The sequence below is a fragment of the Emydura macquarii genome, unplaced genomic scaffold (assembly GCF_026122565.2).
Source record: "Emydura macquarii macquarii isolate MOO-44397 ecotype Brisbane River unplaced genomic scaffold, CSIRO-AGI_Emac_v2 contig_2297, whole genome shotgun sequence".
NCBI classification, from domain to species: domain Eukaryota; kingdom Metazoa; phylum Chordata; order Testudines; family Chelidae; genus Emydura; species Emydura macquarii.
Window position 1 is genome coordinate 3,455,476 of NW_027132434.1, and position 12,640 is coordinate 3,468,115.

Genomic DNA, 12,640 nt, shown 5'->3' on the forward strand with positions numbered 1-12,640 from the left:
TCAAAAGGACCGAGAAATCCAGTTGAAAGCCCTGTTGATGGAGGCAGCGCTCTGCCTGGCGTCCGAGCCGACTCGCTCCACCTCGGTACCGAGCGTGACCTTGGTACAGAGCGCACCGCTGGCACCACCCTCGACTCGGCACCACACAACATCGCCAGCACCGAAGAGGAAGAAGCAGTGTGCGGAGCACAGACACTCACCTGCTTCATCAGTATGGGCAGGGTCAAGTACAGAGATGCACTGGACCCAGCCCATCGAGTCTTCTCTGGTGCCTGCATCTCTGGTCAGGGAGCCTCCCCCGACGCCTGGGAGTGGGAGAGTGCCCCTGCCGAAGTCGTTGACGCTGGAGGCTTTTCAGGCGGCAAGAGCCTTGTTGGCCTTGCCTACGCCACCTCCACCCCCGCTCCACCAAGGGACAAGGGGCCGGTGTCATGGGGGGAAACCCGCGTTGGGTCCCCCTGAATGGCGGTGGAGATCCCCGGTACAGGGAGGAAGATCTCCTGCCAGATGGTCTCCGAGGGTAGAGCAGAGCCGCTCCCCCAGTAGTCGCTCCATGTTGGCGTCGTCGAGCCAACCTGCTCCGGCACAGAATGTGGAGTCTCCCTCTTGGCGCCGATGTCGATCCCCGGCACCGCAGGCAGCGCATGCCAGGAGGCAGCACTGATCAAGGTCTGCCAGGTGGTGCTCAGACACCTTCTGTTCCAGATCCCTGGTACTGAGGAGTTCGCCCGTACCTAGACGGTGCAGAACCTAGTTGCCGTCAGAGGACCTGGCCCCGAGGAGTTTGCCCGCACAGAGACGGTGCGGAACCTGGTTGCCAGAGGAAGACCTGGCACTGCTCAGTCCACAATGCAGAACCAGGTCACCGGAGTCCAGCTCAGCACCGAGTAGTTCGGAGAGGCGCCGACCTTGGTCACCGAAGGTGTCTGCAGGACTGCAAGGCACACGGCAGCGGAAATCATCAGTACCGAGATGATGCTCCGGTACCTCTAGCTCTTCGGAGCGCACCTCCATTCGTCGGCACCGCTCGCGGCAACGGAGGCAGTCCTCATCGTCCTTCAGGTTGGAGGCATTGAGAGGGCGGTCCCCAGCATGGAAGGGTGCCTGGGACTGAGGAAGTACACGGCACCGCCAGTCCAGTGCCTCTGACTATGAGGATGATTCGGAGTCTCCTAGGGGTGACAGTCGTTGGGCGAGCCGATGGCCCCACAAAGAGTCACAGCCTGTGGCGCAGTCAGCCCCAGGTTGGCCCCAAGGACAATGGCCGCAACAATGGCTTTGTTGGGCCCCATGGGGTATCCAGGTGGGGCCGGGGCCCCAATCCATTATGTCATTGGGTGTGCAGTTCGTGCCTCTGGCACAGGAGAAGGCCCATAGACACCACTCCTCAGACGAGGAATCGGACCCCATGGAGGGACCCTCAGCGGGTGCAACTCTTCACCAGGAGGGGGCGCACCCACAGGGCGCACCTCAGCAGTCTTCTTCCTCCTCAACTGACGAGGCAGTCTCCCGGGACCACTCGGCGCCACTGGAGGATTTCAGGGCGCCCCAGGAGTTGCTCAAGAGGGTGGCCTCCAACTTGGGGCTGGAGGTGAAGGAGTTAAGAGGCCAAAGATAACCTCTTTAATGTGCTTGTGGTGGCTGCCCCAACGAGAGTGGCCCTCCCAGTCCACAAAAGGGTCCTTAAGATTGTAAAGTCCCTGTGGCAAACCCCTTCCTCGGTTGCCCCTACATCAAAGGTGGCCGAGAAAAAATATTACGTCCTGGCTGGGGGGTTTGAGTATTTGTTCACTCACCCCGCCCCAGGAACCCTGGTGGTAGATGCAGCTAACCAGTAAGACAGGCAAGGTCAGCCAGGGTCCACTCCCAAGAACAAGGACAATAAGAAGCTGGACTTGTTTGGGAGAAAGGTTTATTCCACAGCAATCCTGCAGTTCAGGATTGCCAACCATCAGGCCCTCCTGGGCAGATATAATTTCAACCTATGAAACTCCCTCACTGAGGCCCTGCCCCAGGACCAGGCAGCAGACTTTAGCACTATCGTGGAGGAAGGAACCACGGTAGCTAGGGCAGTGCTCCAGACATCCTGTGACGCTGCTGACTCGGCGGGCAGGGCCATAGCCTCTGCTATCTGTATGAGAAGGTGCTCGTGTCTGCAATCCCCGGACCTGTCCCAGGAGGTGCAGCAGTCTATTCAGGACCTCCCCTTTGATGGGTCATCCCTATTTTCCAACTAGACCGATGTGAAGTTGCATGGTCTGAAGGACTCCAGGGCCACGCTTCGCTCCCTGGGCCTTTACATGCCCCAGTTTTTCAGGTGTCAGTCATGGCCCCAGATGCAGCAGCCGCCGCCAAGGCCTCTGCCCAGGCCTTTTCAATCCTATAGGAATAGGAATTGGGGGTTTAGAAGAAGAAATCAGCTCCCCAGCAGGGGCCCCTAGGAGGTCGGGCAACCAGAGGAGGCAATTTTGATGGTGCACCCGAGGATGGTGCCCTGACTGCTCTCCTGAATCTGCTCTGCCCCTTCCTAAACAGGTTAAGGCCATTCTATGCCAAATGGGCAAAAATCACTTTGGACCATTGGGTCCTTGGGATAGTCTCATGGGGCTATGCCCTACAGTTTATATCTACCCCTCCCCCCCCAACAATCCTCACCCTCCATCCCTCTTCAGGGACCCCTCTCATGAGCAACTCTTCTTGCAGGAGGTGGACACCCTCCTCAACATAGGAGCAGTGGAAATGGTCCCTCAAGGCAGAAGGGGGAAGAGGTTCTATTTGAGGCACTTCCTCATCCCCAAGGCGAAGGGGGGTCTGAGATCCATATTAGACCTGCGTTGTCTAAACAAATATGTCAAACGACTCAGGTTTCGCATGGTCTCCCTAGCCTCCATAATCCCTTCCCTGGATCCAGGAGATTGGTATGCAACCCTCGACCGCAAGGACGCATACTTTCATGTGTCTATCCTCCCCAGCCACAGGCGTTTTCTCTGTTTCATGGTGGCTGACTCTCACTACCAGTTTACAGCCCTACCCTTTGGCCTATCTTCAGCTCCAACGGTGTTCAGCAAGTGCATGGCGGTAGTGGCTGCCCACATGAGCCAAAAGGGTGTGCAAATTTTTCCTTACCTTAACGATTGGCTGATCAGGGGCAGGTCCAGGTCCCAAGTGCAGGAGAGCGTGACCCTCACTTGCTCCATGTGCAGTAGGCTGGGACTGCTCATAAATGAGAAGTCCACACTAACCCCAGTGCAATGCATAGAATTCATCTGGGGCCACCCTGGATGCTTCCCAGGCCAGAGCCTGCCTCCCTCAGCCACATTTCGAAGCAATGGTCTCTATCATCTCCGAGCTGCACTGATGCCCCACGACAACATCCAGGCACTGCCTACAACTGTTAGGCCACATGGCAGCCTGCACGTATGTAGTGAGACTAGCTCGCCTGAGGCTCAGACCGCTTCAGGTCTGGTTGGCCTTGGTATATGTGCCAAGCAGACAGCCATTGCACCGGGTGGTCACAGTTCTTCCGCCTGGCTTACAACACCTTAACTGATTATTTCCTGTCTTTCAGATATTCTTCTTTTATTGTGGCTGCAGTGTTCTAGCACTGTTCAATTAATAGACATGTTTACAGCTCTATCTTAATAATGCTTTTTTATTATGGAATCTCTGCTTCTCACGTGCATGAATCCATAAAACTGGCAGTGTCAGATAAAAAGGCCAATGATTAACTACCAAGAGAGACACTTGGCACTTAACAGTACTGTTAGTCATGCCTCTAATAATTTATATATTACCAAATATCCATAAAGACTCTGCATTTTCATATTGAGAGCATGGGGTGATAAGGGTGGGCACAGTACAAATGTTACTGATAGATTAGATAGGAATCTATTTATAATGATGTTCAGTCTCTTTAGGAGCTTCAAAATCTTGTTGCTATCACTTTTCAGATCAAAGGAAATCAAAACTGCACCCAAGGACTGCTAATCAGCAGATTTCTTAGCATGATGCAACAGACAGTGTTTGTTAGGTAATTTCACTCAGCAAATCTCTATATTGGGGTAAATAAATTTCAAGTAGTGAACCCCACATACTTTCCGTTGGACCTAGGAAAAAGCTTCAGATGGCTTAGTTGCTGTGGCCAGCATTTTCAAGATATGGATTTTTTAAATGTCACTTACAATTTGGAAAACAAAATGGACTCTCTGACAGTCTCCAAAATGTGTAAGATGATTTATTTATTTATTTGTCATGTACATTAAATAGCCTCCCAAAATTGTTCCATCTACAGTTAAGTAAGAAATCTAGTTAACAAGGAAAATGGGGAGTTAGGGGAAACGCCACTGACCACAACATCAAGGGAGTGTCAAACACCCAGTCTGAATTTGGCCCCAGAGGTGTTAAACCTAATTAGCGTTAAAAGGTATTAAACCTCAAATTATTAGGGATTAAAGATGAGTGCCACAGTTTTGGAATCTGTTGATGGACTCCCAGAATTATTGAAATTATCACAGGAAACTAAACATAATGCAACCATTCCAGATAGAAATGCTCTTCTGGGTCTTTTATTAGATCCTACTCTTACTGTTTGCTGGGTTAGGGTTTCACACTTTAAAATAGATGCTCTAGGAAGTAGCAGAAATTTCTTGTTCCATGGCACAGATGTGGAAGAGTAGGAATCCAGGAATAGTGTGGAGACACTACGCCTTCATGCAGATGTTCCTACCTCTTGGGAGTATCCTGAGAGCCTTATGGATCTCAGTACATTTAGGGAGTATTTGCTTTAGAAGTGTGTCTAAATTGCCATTGTTTAAGTTTTAGTACTCTGTGTCATTTTAAGATACTGACAACCTGCTAAAAATCATTTTAAAAAAAACTTGAGCACTTTAGATTACTCAGAATAATTTTTAAAAATTACTATTATGTTTAATTTTTGCTCATCTCTCAAATTGGAAAATTAAAAATAGACCAGTTGTTTTTAATTCTGTTTAAAATCAATTTCACTTAAACATTATCAAGCATTAGCCCATTGCTGCATTGTTTGGCATACAAACATTGCATAAAATATTTAGTGGTAAGAATATTTTTAAACGTTTCCCTTGTACCTTTAAAAAACTCATTAAACCATTTCTACTGATTTTAATTTTTTAAAGTTAATTTATAACAAACACATTTCAGCCAAATTTGACCTTACAATGTCTCTCTAACATTTTAGACAATTTTTGTGTGTTTCTGTAAGACATTAATTGTAGAAACTGTGACATGGAAAAGATATTACTAATAGAGAAAGTTCTGAATTAATTAAATTCTGGAATTCAGAAAAGAACCAAACTTTATTACAGAAGATTATAAGAAATCTTAGGTATAAATATCAGAAATTTTCTACATGAAAACCATTTCAGAATAGATTTATATACCTGCCACAGCTAATGGAAAAAGCAAAACCATCCATTGTTTCTCCTGTCAGCAATATTTTGACACTGTAAGGGGCCCACTATGCATTAACTTGAATGTGTTTTTGAAAATATGTCAGTATAGTGGTGGTTCACAAATGTGCAGCCATATTCCTGACCAAAATAATCCTGCCCAGATTTGAAATACCTTATTTATATTATTGTAACTATCATGCTTTATTCTATTCTACCAATATCTATATTTTTAAAATATTGCTCTCCTATAGATACAACTGTTGAGGTTTACTAGTTTGTTCCATTTATAGGAATTGCTAAAAACAGTTCAAAAGATAATCAAATTAGAATTAGTTCAACAATCATTAAGTTGACAGAGCTTGTATCTTCAGAGCAACTAAACAACAATTTCTTTCAAATTTAAATGTATTTAAAATTAGCCATATTATAGAATCATAGAAGTAAAGGACTGGAAGAGACTTCAGTAGGTCATCCAGTCCAGTCCCCTGCACTCACTCAAAGCAGGACTAAGGAACAACTAGACCATTCCTGACAGGTGTTTGTCTAACCTGTTCTTAAAAAAATCCAATGAAAGATTACACGACCTCCCTAGGCAATTTGTTCCAGGGCTTAACTACCCTCACAGTTAGGAAGTTTTTCCTAATGTCAACCTAAACCTCTCTTGCTGAAATTTTACCCATTGCTTCTTTTTCTATCCTCAGAGGTTAAAAAGAACATTTTCACCCTCTTCCTTGTAACAACCTTTTATGTACTTGAAAACTATCATGTCCCCACCCCCCAGTTTTCTCTTCTCCAGACTAAACAAACCCATTTTTTTCAGTTTTTCCTCATAGGTAAGGTTAAGATTCTGTCATGGGTATTTTTAGGAAAAGTCAGGGCAGGTCATGGGCAATAAACAAAAATTCGCGGAAGCCCACAACCTGTCTCTGACTTTTCCTAAAAATACCCTGGGGGAGGGTGGACAAACAGAACACTGCTGGGGCTTGCAGCTGCTCCAGCCCCACCGCTGCTCCTGTGGCAGGGGCTGACACTACTGTTATGACCCCAGGGGGGGTTGACCCAACCCCAGCTGCTGCTCCAGTGGCCCCGGGTCAACTGTCCGGCAGCCCTGGGGATGGCCTCCAGTCAGCAGTTCTAGTGGCAGCTGCTCTGTGGCCCCAGGGATGGCCACTGGTCAGCTGTTTGGTGACTCCTGAGATGGATGCTGTTCAGTTATTCTGGTGGCTGCTGCTAGGTGGCCCTATGGCTGGCCGCCAATCAGCTACTGTTCCAGTAGCTGCTACTCTGGCAGCCCCGGGGCTCCAGTCTTGTCTCAGAAGAAGTCCTGTAGGTCCTGGAAAGTCACGGAATCCATTGCCACTGTGACCTCTGTGACAGAATCGTATCCTTACTCATAGGTTATGTTTTCAAGACTTCTAATCATTTTTGTGCTCTCCTCTGGACTTTCTTCAATTTGTCCACATTTTTCCTGAAACATGGCACCGAGACCTGGACAACAATAAGCCAGCCAAGGCCTTATTAGTACAGAGTAGAGTGAAAGAATTAGTTCTCGTGTCTTGCTTACAATACACCTGCTAAGACATGCCAGGCCAATGTAGAAAAAAAATGAACAGTGTTACAGTATTAACTCATATTTAGCTTGTGATCCACTCTAGCCCCCAGATTCTTTTTGCAAGACTTCTTCCCAGGCAATCATTTCCCATTTTGTATGTGTGCAATTGATTGTTCCTTCCTACATGGAATAATTTGCCTTTGTCCTTATTGAATTTCATCCTATTTACTTCAAACCGTTTCTTCAGTTTGTTCAGTTCATTATGAATTTTAAATAGGACTGTCAATTGCAATTAACTCAAGTGATTAACTCAAAATAAATTAACTCAATTAATTTTTAAATCACAGTTAATCATCATTTTAATTGCACGGCTAAACAATAATAGAATACCAATTTAAATTTATTAATATTTTTGGATGTTTTTCTACATTTTCAAATATATTGATTTCAGTTACAACACAGAATACGAAGTGCACAGTGCTCATTTTATATTATTTTTATTACAAATACTTGCACCATAAATAAGATAAACAAAAGAAATAGTATTATTCAATTCACCTCATACAAGTACCTGTACTGAAGTGCAAGCTCTTTATACTGAAAGTGCAACCTACAAATGTAGAATTTTTTCTTACATAACTGCGCTCAAAAATAAAACAATGTAAATACTTTGGAGCCTATAAGTCTCTCAGTCCTGCTTCTTGTTCAGCCAATCGCTAAGACAAACAACTTTGTTTACATTTATAGGTGATAATGCTGTTCGCTTCTTATTTACAATGTCACGAGAAAGTGAGAACAGGTGTTTGCATGGCACTGTTATAGCTGGCTTTGCAAGGTGTTTATGTGCCAGATATGCTAAACATCTGTATGCCCCTTCATGCTTCAACCACCATTCCAGAAGATACGCTTCCATGCTGATGCTCATTAAAAAAATGTATTAAATTTGTGACTGAACCTCTTGGGGGAGAATTGTCTCCAGCTACCTGATTTTACCCACATTCTGCCATATTTTCATTTTATTGTGGATTCTGATGCTGACCCAGCATATGTTGTTTGATTTAAGAACACTTTCACTGCAGATTTGACAAAAAATGCAAAGACAGTACCAGTGTGAGATTTCTAAATACAGCTACAGCACTTGACCCAAGGTTTAAGAATCTGAAGTGCCTTCCCAAATCTAAGAGGGAGGTGGTGTGGAACATGCTGTCAGAAGTCTTAAAAGATCAACACTCCAATGTGGAAAATTCAGAATCTGAACCACTTAAAAAAGAAAATATAATAATGACATTAATCAGATATGAAGGGCATCACTGAACAAAACAAGATTGGATTGGCAGCTGCAAGCCTCCCAAGTAATATTTTATAAGCAGCCTACAGGACATCTAAAAAAAGAGGGATGGAGCATGCAAGCTCTTGTAGGACGGGGGCAAGAGCATACTTCCCTGCCAATATTTTGTCTACTGCCTTGTCCCTCAAATCGCCACATCTTCTTGGATTGCTACCCCACCTCTAAATCCCTCCCCAGTCAGCGCAGGCCCCTCTCATTCCCCCACCCCTAATCCCTCACCCCTCCACCACGTGGCTCCAGTCCCTCCACACTGTTCTCATCCCCTCACCCCAAATCCCTCACATGGCCAGCTCCTCCCTCACCCTTTTATCACATGGCCAATTCCTCCCTCACAGGACTCCCCCCGCCCCATCCTCGCCACCCAGCCCGGACTCCTCAGGACCTCCCTCACCAGCCAAATCTCCCCCAGCAGCAGATCCCCCCTCCCCCCACGCGCGTGGCCGGCATCCCCCGTCTCTCACCTCAGCCCCTCCTGTCCCCCCAGGAAGCCCCTTTCTCCCCCCCCGCCGCTGCCCTGGCCGCGCTAGCTCCGGCTCGGCGCAGTCACGCGAGGGAGACGAACGCTCCGGGCGCTGACCCGCCCCGCCCAGCGCCGCGCCGCTCCCGTCGGAGCAGTTCCTCCGCTCGCTGACTCAGCGACGCTTGTGCCCCGCTGACCCCGGCTTGGAGGCGGTGGCGGCGGCGTGACAAGGCGCTTCCTTCTCCCCAGCCCGGCGGACACTGGCCTCGGCAGCGGCTCCCGCAGTCAGAGTGACCGGCCCAGCCCGCGGAGCTCACCATGAAGAGGGGCTACGAGGTGACCCGCAACCCGCATCTCAACAAGGTAACAGGGCGGGGCCGGGCCGGGCGGGACGCTGCTAAGGGGGGGAGGGGATCAGGCTCCGGCGGCTCTTCTCCCCCCACCCCCAGCTCCGGGCCAGGGGACGCGTATCCAACGGCGCCTCCCCTGCCCTTCAGTCAGCGGCCCGCGGGGGAGCCCTCTGTCTCCGCCGAGCCCGCCCGGCACCTGTTACGCTGTAGCGACTGGGGAAGCGGTGGGGCCGGGAGCAGAGCCTGACACCCGGCGGGGAGGGAGGGGGAAAGCAGTGGCGGGAGCGGCACTTGTCCTGTAGACTCAGCAACATCGGATCCTTCCCACAGATCAGCTCACGCTTCCGCTGCTTTAGGGAAGGCTGCTACTCTTAATATAGGCTCAGCTCCCTGCTGTGCCCCCTCTCCCTTTATGAACCTGTGCAAGTCACTTCACGTCCCAGAGTCTCAGTTTGCCCATTGAACAAATATGAGGATATTGCTACATGCTATTTTTACCGTCAAGCAGAGCAGACATATTTTTGGCAGACAATGAAGGAAGAACCCATCAGATAGGTGCTGAAAAAGGTAGATGCTCATAGAAAGTTCAAATACTTCTATCTCCCATACAAATTCCCTGTTCCAACATAGTTATTTTCCTGGCACCCTGGCTCTGCTCCTATCCTTGGTTCAGGAGATGTCAGTGAGGCATTATGATAAGTGCCCTTGCCACCTATCACAATTGTCTACTGTTCCCCTGGGGTACCCCCATGAATTGCTAAAGTAGGTTTTGACCTTTGATTGGTGACAAGGAAAAAAGGTATTTAATTTTCATTTGAGCACATTGTTTTTCTTTTCCTTTTGTAAATGTGTTTGTTGTCTAATATGTATGTACAATTGCATAATTTGAATCAAAAGTACTTTATGATTAAACAAACAAACCAATCCAAAGAGTGATGATAAACAACTTCAGATGTTTCCCCCAATGAAATAAAGTAACAGCATTCATTTAAAAAGTCTGAATAACCAAGACAAACAAAGCCTCTTGCTTTAAAAAGTAAAATGCTAGATAGAATTAGTATGAACTCTAAAATGCATCTGGTGGAAGCCACTTTTACAAAACCCCCACCCCTTTTCTGTCCCCAACTTTGCCCATCCATTGCAACCCAGAGTGAAGAGCATCTCTTTGGCTTTTCAGTGCTAGGCAGGAAGATTTTTATTGTTTTCCTGGCTGAGACTCTTTACTGTGAATGATGATTTGTGTTACACATGTGCAATAACATTTTCCAATGAGTAGTAAAATGTTATTAGACATCAGCTGCACCGATCTAGTTAATACAAACTTTACTTGAGTTGCTTCTGTCCAATTGCAATCTGCTGCCTCTATGTTAGTGAGAGAGTGTCTCACAGAGTCCTACTCCTGGATCTGGAGAAGAACCCCACAACCTGCTTCCTGATTACTGGGTCTGACAAGACTGAGAAAAAGACTCTCCTATGGGAGGAGATTCTACTACCTATGTGGCAATATAGATGATTATTAGTGGAGGGGAGAAAAGCAAATGAGTTTGTGGGGCACTGAAAAAAACATTGCCAGTTGTGGTGATGGTTTATGTAATTGTGGCTACATAAGACATAATGGACTATGACTATCAGCTCCAATCACAAGGGCTATTTGCCAGCAAAAAGTATTGAGTTGAACTTGAAAACAATAAACTTTAATGGTTCTAAAGTACAAAAGAACATTTGCAGCATTTAAAAGTGCAAAAACTTTTTCTGCTAATCAAGAGGTGCTCTGTGAGGTCTGAAATTAACTAGTATCAGCACTTCCATTTAACTATCATATCAGTTATTCATGGCGATTGACTTCAATTGCTGAGTTTAATCATGATTTAAATCAGCAAGCAAGAAGCTTTTGATTTAAATAATTGATTTTAATCTGGTTTTGCATGTGCACTTTTTAGTTATTTTCCCAAAATAGTTTGACGTTCATTGGTTGAAAATCATTAAAACATTGATTTGTAACTAAATATAATCTTTACACTAAATTTAATACTACTTTTTGTGAATGAGTATACAATATAGCTATACCCATATATGTAAACAATTATATAGTTTACGCTCTGTTCATTCAGATTCTTAATTTTTATATTTTGTTAGAAAATTATGAATTACTTTTATTTATTAGATGAATAATTTTCTACTTACGGCTTGTGTCAAGCTGCATTTGGATCGAAATTGGACTTAAAAATGCACAATGCATTTAAAATTGTTTTCATTAGTTAAATACAACTAACTTAAATGTGGGAAAAAAGTAAGTTTATCAAAACAAATTTTTATATTTAAAACTGATTTATTAAACAAAGGAAGGATTATTTGCACTTAGGGAAGTGAACTGATTGTTTCTGGTCACCATGGCCCAGATCCACAAAAGGCACTTACGTGCCTAAATGAAATGAAAATGAACCATGTTGTGAACCTCTGATGGATAAAATGCATAAACCTCAAAGCAAACCAGCATCATGCCATAGTGAAAGGCTCTGGCATATGGGTGGCAGGGGGGAGGCAGCGGGGAAAGGCTCTGGCAGCTGGGAGCAGTATAGAAATAGAAATAGCAGTATAGATGTTGGAGGTACTGCTTGGATGTGTAGAGAGACATGTAGGGTACATACTTTGGGTTACCACAGGTGCATAGGGCACTTTACTTGCCTAAACAGAGTCTCTTTGTCTACACCGCTATTTATACCTGTGCTAGTTGGGAGTGCAATGTCTATGCTCTACATGCCACTATAAATGTAGAGGTAGGCTATATCTTTTCTCATGCCATGTCTTCTGTTAATAAAAATCTCTTCAGTCTTAATGATAAAATTATGAAATATAAGTCTAGCGTCCAGAATACGGGTAACTCCTGCTTTCTATTATTTTTAGCAAGAAACAGATATTTGTTATCTAGAAAATTCACCTTAATATTCATAGTTATATCTGTCAGAAATGTTAAATAGAGCAAAACACGACAAAAGTTACTCCCCTACTTCTGGCTTTCCTTGTGACATACACCTCAAACTTTTAAACAGACATTCAGCTCTTATTAAGTTATAAATGAAGTACTGAATGAACTTTACATCTAGTTTACATATATGTAAATGTAACAATGTAATGGGGAATGACCACATGGGTAGGTTTTCCTCTGTATCCAGTGAGGATGTGGAGAGGTACTGCTGCAAACATTCCTGAAAAAATGTCACATTCTGTTCTGTTCTTAATGTTTATTGTATTAGTGTTTTAAAAGATATGGCATATATACCCACATGAATCTTTTTAAATATTTTGCAAAGTATATTTAACTTAAACTGTATGTAAATAATTCAACGAATCCTGACTCAGTAATTTCATAGATTAATATCTATAAAGTAATCATTACAATTATGGTTAAAGTTCTTTTTCTAATAAAGGGTATTTTGTCGAAAAATGAGACTGATTAAGTTAGTGCTTTCTTAATAAATCCTTTTTTAGATAAATGTTTTG

At 45.0% G+C, this 12,640-nt stretch overlaps 1 protein-coding gene across 1 annotated transcript in view; it reads left to right on the top strand.

Annotated features, from left to right (window-relative positions):
- Positions 1-9,014: 9,014 nt before the first annotated feature.
- The window catches only part of ME1 (malic enzyme 1), a 357,418-nt gene continuing 353,792 nt past the window's right edge, over positions 9,015-12,640 (top strand). The window contains exon 1 of the mRNA XM_067560758.1: positions 9,015-9,152. Within this exon, the coding sequence (XP_067416859.1) occupies positions 9,108-9,152 (45 nt within the window). The 5' untranslated portion in view covers positions 9,015-9,107. The remainder of the gene's footprint in view (positions 9,153-12,640) is intronic.